The 12,048-nt window shown below is 43.8% G+C and overlaps 1 protein-coding gene across 1 annotated transcript in view; it reads left to right on the forward strand.

The window, feature by feature from the left end:
* The first annotated feature begins 62 nt into the window (after positions 1–62).
* Positions 63–12,048, forward strand: part of LOC102557890 (heterogeneous nuclear ribonucleoprotein M) — a 40,742-nt gene continuing 28,756 nt past the window's right edge. Inside the window, exons 1-5 of the mRNA XM_014599822.3 lie at positions 63–157; positions 248–341; positions 2,315–2,512; positions 3,986–4,139; positions 9,796–9,845. Coding sequence (XP_014455308.3) covers positions 264–341; positions 2,315–2,512; positions 3,986–4,139; positions 9,796–9,845 — 480 coding nt within the window. The 5' untranslated portion in view covers positions 63–157; positions 248–263. The remainder of the gene's footprint in view (positions 158–247; positions 342–2,314; positions 2,513–3,985; positions 4,140–9,795; positions 9,846–12,048) is intronic.

A 12,048-nucleotide genomic window follows, 5' to 3' on the forward strand; every position in this document is an offset into this window, starting at 1 on the left:
ATTGGGATTAAATTGCAAAGTAGTTTTAATGAATACTTTTTTTTTTTAAGTTAATTTTTTTCACTTTGTGTTTTTTCTTTTTACTTACTTTCTTTTCTCTCTTCCCTCCTACCCTCCTTGTTACTCACCTGTGAAATCACCACATCAAGGGATGCGCGTAAGTTTTATTTATCAATTTTGTTTTTTGCAGGGGATGGGGAAACTTCAAACTACAAGCAACATTCTTAGCTGTTTTGTCTCCCCACAGTGTTGTTGAATTCAAGATGGAAGAGAGCATGAGAAAAGCTGCAGAGGTTTTGAACAAGCATAGTCTTGGTGGAAGACCACTGAAAGTGAAAGAAGTAAGGCACTACACTTTTTTTTTCCTTGTAGTATTTTTGTTTTTAACATGAAGAGATTGGGCTAACTAAAGCAAGCCCCCTCCCCCCCCCCCCCAATAAATTTTGGATCCAAAACCTTTTAAGTATAAGCATCCAAAACTTCTAAATGTAAGTCTGTCTTGGGCCTGGTGCAGTTCAGCAGGTTTTATTATAGCTTTGGCTGCTGGACTAGACAGACTGCTTTTTAAGCAGATTTTCAGACAAACTGGGAAGCATTGAGAACACCTTGGAGGACAAGAGCCCAGTTCAGAAGGATCTTGATAAATGTGAAAGCTCAGCTAGAGACAACAGGATGATGTTTGCTGACAATTGTAAGGTGCTACATATTGAGAATGATCAAAAACAAAATGGGTGACACATGGCTGGATGGCAGCACTATAGAAAAGGATGTAAGAGTCTTGGTGGTTCACAGACTATAATTCTGCAGTGACAGCTGCACATTTGGGCTGCATCAGTACAGAGCATTCAGTGCAAAACATACGGGAGCTGATAGTACCTCTTCACTCAGCAGGGGCTAGGCCTCATCTAGACTATTTTGCAGTTTTGGGCGCTTATGTTTTTAAAGGGATGTGAAGAAGTTTAGAAGAGGTCCAGAGGCAATGAGAATAATGATAAAGAGCTTGGAAGGTTTGCCACATGGGGAGAGGCATGTTCAGCTTGCAGAAAACATGCTTGAGAGGGGGCATGATGGCTATCTCATTGGCTGTGATAAAGAAGAGGGAGAATGCATCCCATCCTCTGCAGCAATGAAAGAAGGCAGACAGATAGCTTAAAGATGCAGCAGAGTAGGCTTAGATTGGATATCAGGAAAAACTGCTTCACTGTTGGAACAGTGCTGCAGTGGAATAGACTGCCTCGGGAAGTTGTGAAATCTTGGTCATTGGAGGTTTGTTTTCAAGAGATTGGACGAGCATTGTCAAAGGTGATCTACAAGTAAGTATGTCTGCAGTGTGCTGTAAAGAACAGTTGAAAGTCTAGGAGCTAGAATATGTATATGGGTTGGATATAGAAAGAGCAATTCTGGCTGTCCAGTTAGGTATGCGTGAAGTCATGCTTGCCGTCTTCACCTTTCATTCTGCTCTGCAGTCTGTTGTCAGCTTTTTTCCTCCCATGCTTCTGGGTTTTCCTGGGTGCTGCATGAGTTGGAGAGGATTTTTTTTCCCCTTCTGTTGCTACAGGTGTCAGGGTTTCCCCACTTCCCCCACCTTCCTCAGTAGCTTTGGTTGTTGGTTGTAGCCAAGGCTGGAGCCTTGATTGGGATGTACCAGTGCTGGTACTGGAATTAAACCCAGAGGTTTCTTGTTAGAGGCCTTGCCCCTCTTTTCAGACCTGTTGCCTTATTGGGGGTCAGGAATGAATTTTATTCTGTGGTCACATTGGTATGGACTTTGGGTTTTGTTTTGTTTTGTTTTGTTTTTTTCCTTCTTTGTAGTTGTGGGGGAAGTCCTGTGTCCTAGGTTAAGTGTTCAACACCCCAATGTATTTTTAAAAGGAAATTAAAGTGAGAATCACTGGACATCAGGAACTTAGAAAGACAAGAAAACAACAATCTTCTAGCTTTTCAAGATTAGGAACCAAGAGCATCTGATTAGACTTTCCCTCCTGCCACAAACAACCCTTTAATATACTGTTGTACTGCTATTTATCACTTTTTGGGGGGGTACTCCTTCAGACGGCTTTCATTTGAATCTGTTTTTAACTTTACTAGTATGGCTCTTGAATTACTATGATTGTTTTGATGTTAACAGGAAAAGGAATAAGAAGTTAAGATTGGACACACAAGAGCTTATAATATAGAAGGGTTTATTATGATTCTTGTACTGATTCGGCATTTAAATTTCCATGTGGTTACTGAAAACGCAGCATTGGCTCCAGGGTCAAACTGAGGAGTTCAGTGCATCATGGTAGCTTATGGTGCGTGTTTACTGTTGCAGGATCCTGATGGGGAGCATGCTAGAAGAGCAATGCAGAAGGTGATGGCAGCAGCTGGTGGGATGGGCATTGGCCCAGGACCAGGTGGCCCTGGAATGATTAATATCCCACCCAGCATCCTCAACAATCCCAACATACCCAATGAGATTATTCATGCCTTACAGGCTGGGAGACTTGGAAGCACTGTCTTTGTTGCTAATGTAAGTACACTCTCCTGTTTGACAGTAGATTTAGGCTCTAGCTGAATTAAGGATACCTTAGTTTGGGAAACTAAAGAGTAGTACTCCTTTGCAAAAAGCCCTGTTTGTCTTCAGTTTAGGGATGTAAATATTGTTTAAAAAAATATTCATTTAACCTCCTCAAATTATATCGGTTAAATGGTTAATGGATAACACAGCAGCTTAGATACTGCTGAGGCTGGGAGCTGCTCCCAGGGCCCTTTGCCTGGGGTGGGGAAGGTAGTGGCAAGCCCAGCCAGACAACACAGCTCACATGCAGCCTGGTGCTGGGAGGGAGGGAACACTGGTGAAGGAGCAGCTTATTGCTTAATTGACAAGTCATTAGGCTGTCTGCTGTTTTCCTCTTAGGCTATGTCTTCCTTGCCCTTCCTCCTCATTTCTCCCTCCCTCCCTTCTGCCTGCCTGCCTTGCTGCCTTCTGGTTCCTGCTAGGGCACCTTCTGCTCCTGCTCCCCCTCTACCCCCCACCCATTTCCCTCAGACTATACCTGCCTTGAGTTAAGTGATAATTATTAAGCTAACTGGTTAGAACTGAGCTTATCAGTTAAACCAGGGGAAGCAACCAACCCCTGGCACGGGTTCCAGAACTTGACACATGGAGGCATTTTGCTTGGCACATGCTTCTCCGTGGATGGCAGGGAAGGGGCAGGGGCTGCGCTGCCACAACAAGGAATGGGCCCATTACAACTCCCCCACTGTCTATCCCTGGCTTGCCAACATCTTACAAATCAAGGTTGCAGGTATTTTTGGTACTTTGCCCAAAATGTTGCTGACCCAAGGTAAACAATTAATTGTTTAACCTTTCACATCCTTACTTCAGTTGGGCTACTTGGCATTAGTGAAGAACTACTTGATGCAAGTAAAGTGGAAGTATTGTACCTTTATGCAAAATACAGCATGCCTCCACTTACTAATGTTACCTCAGTACAGCACTTCATTGATTCTTTGGGGTTTACTATAAGTACCATATTACCAAGCCTTTAATTAATAAATTAGCATAAAAATGTTACAGGGGTGTACTTGGTAGCCGTGTTGGTCTGAGACAAAAAGACATACAAAAAAACTAGAACTCTTGGTTCCAAAATGATACCTTTTTAGCAATTTTGTTCATGCTTTCTGTAACAAGATTCTGAAATTTATGTTCACCTGTCAGTTCTCAAACCTAATTAATGAATATTAGGATGCTACTAAATATGAAGGGCTCTTATTCACTTGCATTTTAGTGTAATATTCCTAATTTTTTCTGGTTTGAAACTTCTGTATTTAACTATTTCTTCTATAAGTTAATATTTGTAATTATTTAAAGGCATTTGAATTTATTTTCTAATCTGTTGTATCTTGGTTCAGAAACTCATTTTAAAAGTACATTTTTTTGAGGCTATTTATTTAATGTGTGTAACTTTATTTAATACTTCTAAATATATTTTCTTCCAAGTTGGATTACAAAGTCGGCTGGAAGAAGCTGAAGGAAGTATTCAGCATGGCTGGTGTGGTGGTCCGAGCAGATATATTGGAAGACAAGGATGGTAAAAGTCGTGGGATTGGCACGGTTACATTTGAGCAAGCTATTGAAGCTGTTCAGGCTATATGTATCCTTTCTGAAGATATTCTGCGATAGCAAAGTCCATAAGATTAATTAGACTTGGCATATAAGCCTGCATTTCATACCTGATGTCTCACGCAAAGGCAAACAGTACTCTTGTTAAACTGTCAGGATAGAAACCAGTGAATACAGGACATTACAATAACTTAAAAACCAACACCGTTCTTTTCTTCTTTGTTAACATCTGGTGGTTTTGATCTGAGGATCTGAAGAATAAAGTAGAGAGAGTAGATCTGACTCTTAATCTAAGAAGTTCATTCTTTCCTTAATCATCAAATATAATATCCAAAAAAAAGTTCCCCTTTCCTATATCTTTGGCTGAAAGTACATGCCTCTATCACGTGGGCATATGTAATATTTGAACAGTTTTTTAAAAGAATTTAAATACCAAAACATAGGGCTAGTGATGAGGGAAGAGAAGGCACAAAGCCGCTTGGTTTTGATACATTAATGTATGAACCTTTTAAAAAGTAGGTAAAATTTACACCATAAACTCTTGTCTGCAATAAAAAATGCCCATTGAAGATGGTAACGCAATATTTCAGGCACCAGTGACGTAATTCTGGTGGATCTCCTTTGCCTCATAGTCTGTATACATGCTCCCTTGCAATTCTCATGTCCTGAGCCCTCAACTGAAGACTTTACCAAAACCTATAGAATATGCTCTGCGCTTGCCTTCCCTCATGCCTGTGCCAAGGGGGTAAAGGGCAGTGTGAAGCTTGTGGTGTTCAGGTCCTTTCAAGTGGTGGTCTGAGACCAGGCTGCTGTTGAGATTGAGTGGCTTACGCCTGTAATGGATTGAAAGCACATACCTGGAACCTTTTTTTTCTTTTAGAGAGTTTCTCTAATGATGCTTCTTAAAATGTGGCTGCTTGACTATACTGGGGAGAAAAGTCAAGGTGTGTGGTTGTTCCCCAGCTCAGTCTGGTTTGGCACCTTCACAGGTTGCTAATTCTAATGACACTGAGGCATCAACACTTCGAGGCTTTTTCTTCCCTGTGGATACAGTCTTTCTGAAGAAGTGGCAGGACTACTCACTGCCATGTCTTCATGTTGGACTTCCCACTGCTTTCTAGAATTTCATCCTTAGCCCTCCTGCGAGAGAGCGATCCTGGTATCAGCTATATGGGAAGTCTCCTCTGCCTTTTTCTCCCTCAGCACCCCAGGTGGAGGTTATCTGTTTAAAAGCTGGCCCATAAAGTCTTCTGCCTCATCTACCAGTGTCTCCTTGTCTGTTGGTGTCTGGAAGAAAGCAGGCTTCCTTTACATCACAGCTTGAAAGTCGTCTTTACAAAGTCATGCATTTCTGAACTGAGGCTTTGCTATACTGTAGTTTAGTGATCCTCAACCTTTCTTAGGCTCAAGGTACCCCTCCATAACTTATACCCAATTCCAAAAACTAATTTATTGCAGTGCTTACCTCCTTGGAGAGGGGCTGGGTAATGGGCTTGGAAAAATGACCAGGCACGGACAAGCCTGAGCCTACACTTATCTCCACACTTGCTTATCCGTTCATACTTCTTTGCACCCTTCAAAAGATCTGGTGGCACCGTGGTTGAGAATTACTACTCCAGGTGCTAAATGGACTCTGGCATGCTACTGTTACAGGCCATTCTAAAAGTCTGAGGCTGTTTATCGTCTCTTAGTGAAATAGTGAGAGCAGTGCAGTGTTCTGAGTTGATATTTGTCTGTGTCAAGGTGGGTAGAACCTCCTTGACAATATGCCCATCTTTGCTACGGATGTATTCTACCAGAGACTAGGTTACTTTTGCTTCCTTATGCAATATTCCTATGCTGACATCTTCAGGGCAGCCACCTGTGGAAGTTGATATACAGGGTCTTCATAAAGTCCTTGTGCATTTTTTAAATTTTAATAACGTAGCTTGTTTGTAGGTGTGATGGAAACAATCTGTAAATGGCATTTAAAAGCAAATTTATTAAAGTTTTTAGGACTACTAGAGTACACAATACTAGACTTCATAAGTAATAACGAATTTATTCTTAAATAAGATGGAGCTCTATGCCACTGTGCTCTGAATGTACACCAGTTCCTAACTGACATTTTCCCAGAGAAGTGGATAGGCAGAGGTAGACCAATTGCTTGGCCACCTCATTCACCTGACCTGTCACTGTTGGACTTCTCTTTGTGGGGATGTGTTAAAAGTGTAGTTTACTTGTCAAAACCATGTTTTTTGGTGGAACTTAGGGCTAGGATCACCAATGCAATTAGTGCAGTAACTCAAGAGCAACTTGGAAATGTTTTCAAGGAGTTGGAAGATTGGATTTGAGCATTGTATCATGATGGATGGTGGTTATGTTGAAATCTAGCACTGTGTACTCTAGTTGTCCTAAAACTTTAATAAATTTGCTTTTAAATGCTGTTTACAGATAGATTGTAGGCATGATAAAAACAAAGTTTAAAAGTGCACAAGGACTTTATGAAGATCCTGTATACCAAGCAGTGTGGCAACCTTCAGGATTGATGCTTCATTTGGTAAATTGGTCCTACAGGTGCTGTTTGCATAAGGGGCATTGAGGGCCACCTGCAGGCGTATGCCATAACTGCTTCATGGATAGTTGGAGAAAAATTTATTCGTTAATAACTGGAGTTTGAGAGAGGTTGTCCACATCTTACGGAATCGGGAGCCTATATACGAGGGGCAGGCAATTATTTTGGGCGGAGGACCACTTACTGAGTTTTGGCAAGCCATTGAGGGCCTCATGACAATCAGCCCAGGGCAGATTAATATTTTCTAAATTTTTTTAGGGGCCCCGCGGGCCAGATAGAATGGCTTAGTGGGCCACATTCTGCCCACCCCTGCTATATGCTAACGCCAGGAGCATGAGGAATAGGGGTGTGCGAAGCAAGCCCTATTCTATTTGGATTCAGCCTGAATGGGGACAGTGATTCGATTCAGATTACTGTCCCTGATTTGATTCAGCCAAATCCGAATCTGAAGATTCAGTGCCGATTTTGGAGAATCGGCAATTTGGACATAAACACAGCTTTAAAAGTGTTTTTTTTTTTTCTACGTACCTTGAGGTACCAAGTGTAGCTGCAAAGCTGGGACGCATGGAGCATCCCACAGGAGTGCAGGGGTGCCCTCCACGTGCTCAGCGGCGAGCCCGGAAGCAGGCCAGAAGTACTTCCGGCCCACTTCTGGGTCTGCTGGGGAGTGCACAAGGGGTATCTCCAATTAGATTCGGAGAGATTAAAGCAGGGGTGGGCAAAATGTGGTCTGTGGGCCGGATATGGCCCACCAGGCCATTCTATCTGGCCTGCGGGGCCCCTAAAAAAAATTAGAAAATTAATATATCTGCCCCTGGCTGCCTGGCATGTGGCTTTTGATGGCTTGCCAAAACTCAGTAAGCGACCCTCTGCCCAAAATAATTGTCTGCCCCTGGATTAAAGGGTCCTCTGATTCGATTCAGAGATTTGGCCACCAGATCGGGCCAAATCATATTGGGGACCGAAGCTTCGCACGCCCTAATGGGGAACAAGCAGAAGGAGCTAGCCCTCCTACTTTCCACTGGGCATTATGATCTAGTAGGGATTACAGAGACCTGGTGGGACTCCTCACAGGACTGGAGTGTAGCTATAGAGGGCTACACCTTGCATAGGAGGGACCAGGTGAGGAAGAAAGGTGGTGGTGTTGCTCTCTGTGAAAGAGCAGTACACCTTGGAGGCTGACATCAGCTCCGAAAATGAACAGCTTGACACTCTCTGGGTTAAGTTGCATGGGGGTTGTGGTGAGAGAGACCTAACTAGGTGTATACCACAGACCACCAAACCAGGAGAAGGAACTCAATCTGGAGTTCACCCGAGAATAGACTGAGTGGGCAGCAGTGTCCTGCAAAGGTTACTGCTTAGTCCCGTACTCTTCAACATCTTTATTAACGATTTGGATGTGGGGGTGAAGAGCTCATCGGCCAAGTTCGGGGCTGACATCAAGTTTTCAAGCATAATCATGCTTCCCTATGGTAGGCTACAGATACAGGCGGATCTAGACAGACTAGCAAGTTGGACAGATTGGAACCTGATGAAGTTCAGCATTGAGAAATGTAAAGTGCTCTACCTCGGGACGAGCAGCTCCCAGCATGCCTATAAGCTTGGCGGCACCAAACTGACTAGCACCACGAATGAAAGGGACCTGGGGGTAATAATAGACCACAGTATGACTATAAGCCGGCCTTGTGATGCTGTAGCCAGTAGGGCAAATAATACTCTGGCATGCATCAATCGATGCATCTCCAGCAAAGCCAAAGAGGTGATTCTTCTGCTCTACTCAGCACTGGTGAGACTGCAGCTGGAGTACTGTGTCCAGTTCTGGGCGACTCCAAGGAAGAGCCACCCATATGATCAGAGCTTTAAAAGGCAAGCCATATGAGGAAAGGTTGAAGGATCTGGGACTCTTCAGCCTGAGGACAAGAAGACTGAATGGGGACCTGGTAGCAGCTTACCGCTACACTAGGGGAGTACATCAAGGGCTCAGTGAGCAGCTGTTCACCAGGGCACCCAAGGGGAAAACTATGAGTAATGGCCACAAACTCCAGGAAGATCAATTCAGGCTCAACATTAGGAAAAACTTCACAGTCAGGGTGTCCAGGTGCAATCACCTACCCTGGAAATCTTTCAGAGGAGACTAGACGGTCACCTTGCTGGGGTCACCTGACCCTAAGTTACCTTTTCTGCTTGGTGCAAGGGGCTGGACCCCCAACAGTCTTCCAAGGTCCCTTCCAGCCATACAATCTATGAATCTATATACTTTGACTCCCACTCATTCCCTCTTTCTCAGAATAAAATGAAATATTGGACCAAGAAGAAGCTGAGAAGCATAGATTGTGCACTGTCTTTAAACTTCTCAATACAGCCAATTGAAGGTATAGGACACTGTGTGCTTCATCGTTACAGCTGAGGCAAAATGCCTCTAATCAAAGGCTCAGGGCAAGTGGGAATGTGGAGGTGGAGAGTAAATCCCAAAATTCCAGTTACTTTTGTTCTTTGTTAAATGAATGTGGCTTTTAATAAATGGATCTACAGAGGATATACCACCTTTCAGCTTTTCAGTTTAAGAGATGCATGTTCCAAGTCATGCTCTACGAGATTAAAAAAAGGGAGGTGTTGCCCCATAACTCTGATGTAGGCCAGTTTAGAAATGATCAGAAATAAGAGTTGGTGGATCAAGTGCAAGTTGTGTGTGTGTGTGCGTGTATGCTATACTATCTTATAATAGAGACTCAAAGCTCAGACACTTCTGGTTTGATCATATTAACTTCAGAACCAATTATGAAATAGTTTAACATATTTGTAAAAAATTTGCACTAACCTCTTATTGTGTGAACACAGGTAACTTAACCAAGGTCTTTAAGACATTTTTGCTAAACATTAAAGATATTTAACTTTATATAACTAAATAAATACAATCAGTGGCTCAGACTTCAGCTGAAATTAGCCTATTTCTTTTTGGGGGGGGTGGGGGTGGGGGAAGCAAGAAAGATAAGTTTGCAATGTTACCCACCATTTTGCCTTGTAGTAGAGATGCATCCAAAATGCAACAAGACACAGTTATACAGCTGTTTAAAATGTCCTTTTTAATTAGACTTTGACTAACACTAGAGGATCATCCTTAACTAAATAATAGCAATGTTCAATGGGCAGCTGCTGTTTGACAGACCAATGCATGTGAAAATGGTAAGTACACCCAAAGACTGTTTTTTGTATTGCAGTATTAGTGCTGGTTTTATGGCTTTGGCTTTCAGACTGTGGGGTATGCATTGTTAGTGGTTCACTTTACATTGACAACTGGGTACTGTGGTGTAACGTGACGGGGGGGTGGGGGGGAAGGAGATAGTCTTGTATTTTGCCTCACAAATATAGAAACATGGAGGGAGATGCAAGAGGTTGAGGCTGGTTAAATGCTCAGAATTCTTCACTTGAGCACTGCTGCTTCAAACCAGCTTAGGTAGATAGAGTGTGTACAATAGTGGTTCTCAGCCTTGTTAGTCAGGGCACCTCTCCACATCTTTTTTTGTAAGAACCACTATTGTATTGCTTCAGTTTGAATAAGGAGTTTACCAGACTCTCTAGCATCTTCCTTTTCCCAAAACAGCACAGATAGCAGCAGTACAATTGTTGGCTCATGTTCCTGCTCCTGTTTTTTCTTTAAAAGAAAAAAAAAAAAATCTTGCCTCCTGTATGTGCTCCCCCCCCCCATCACTAAAAAATTCTAAATTATTTGCAATGGAGTTGCTCCTGATTTTACACCATGTTAAGTGAGAGAGTGTGTCCTGGAAACAGATATGTGGGGCATGTGGAACTGTTCTGCCCAGCACTCCTGCCACAGCCACTTCCCAGTCAGGCTTTCCAGGAAGCGCATGCAGCACAGTTCCACCTGGCCAAGATGCTGCAGCACACCTGAAAGTATCTTGTAACATCTTAGTTGAGAACCATTGATGTAGAAGTAACTACTGTATAAAGGTGGTGTGGTAAGTTAAGCTGGGGGGATAGGAGATGCACTGAACGGTAGAGCTAGGGTTCAGAGAGATGTTGACAGACTGGAGGATTGGAGCGAAAGAAATCTCATGAAGTGCAATAAGGACAAGTGCAGACAGACTCCTGCAGTTAGGATGGGATAACCCCATGCACCAGTACAGGCTGGGGACTACCTGGCTAAGTAACAGCTCTGCAGAAAGCGACTTTGGGGTTACGGTGGACAGTAAGCTGAATATGAGCCAACAGCATGCCCTTGTTGCAAGGAAGGCTAATGGCATCCTGGGCTGCATTAGTAGTTTTGTGAGTAGACTGAAGGAAGTGATTACTCCCTTCTGTTCAGTACTGGTGAGGCCACAACTGGAGTATTGTCTAGTTTTGGGCCCTCTGCTACAGAAGGGATGTGGACAAATTGGAGAGTCCAGCGGAAGGCAGGGAAAATGGTTCGGGGGTTGGGGGACATGACTTCTTAGATGTCATAGACATTTGGGCTGGAAGGGACCCCAGAGGATCATCGAGTCTAGCCCCATGCCCCAGGGGCAGGAAGTCAGCAGGGATCATAGGATCCCAGTGAGATAAGTGTCCAAATGTGTCTTGAAGGCATTCAAAGTGGGTGCTTGAACTGCCTCCAGTGACGGTCTATTCCAAACCTTGGAGGCTTGGACAGTAAAGAAGTTCTTCCTTATGTCCAGCCTGAATCGGTTGCAGTGGAGTTTGTGACCATTCGACCTTGTCATCCCTTGGGGCGCTCTGGCGAACAGATGTTCCTCCCCCAGATCCTGATGAGCACCCCCGATAAACTTTTATACGTGGCCATCAGATCACCTGGGCCTGCGCTTTTCCAGGCTGAAGAGTCCTGTGGCTCTCAGCCTCTCATTGTAAGGTCTGTTTTCTTGACCTCTGATCATGCGTGTGGCTCTCCTCTGCACCCTCTCAAGCTTCTCCACATCCGTTTTGAATTGTGGAGCCCAAAACTGTACGCAGTACTCCAGCTGCGGCCTCACCAAGGCCGAGTACTACGGGAGAATGATGTCCCGGGATTTGCATGAGAGAAGCATCTATGCATGCAAGCCAGCATTTTTCTCGTTTTACTAGCCGCAGCATCACGTTGAAGGCTCATTTTCATCTTGTAGTCAATCGTGACCCCCAAGTCCCTTCTGTTTGTAGTGCTAACCAGCGTAGCACTGCCAAGTCTATAAGCATGCTGTAGGTTTTTTCCTCCCAAGCTGGAGAAACTTGCATTTTTCAGTGTTAAACACCATCAGGTTCTCATCCGCCCATTTTATAAGCCTGTCAAGATCTGTCTGGATCACCCTCCTGTCCTCAGGTGTGGATGCTTTACCCCAGAGTTTGGTGTCATCAGCAAACTTGGCCAGTCCACTTCTGACACCAATGTCCACATCGT

This window comes from Alligator mississippiensis, chromosome 16 (genome assembly GCF_030867095.1).
Source record: "Alligator mississippiensis isolate rAllMis1 chromosome 16, rAllMis1, whole genome shotgun sequence".
NCBI lineage: Eukaryota > Metazoa > Chordata > Crocodylia > Alligatoridae > Alligator > Alligator mississippiensis.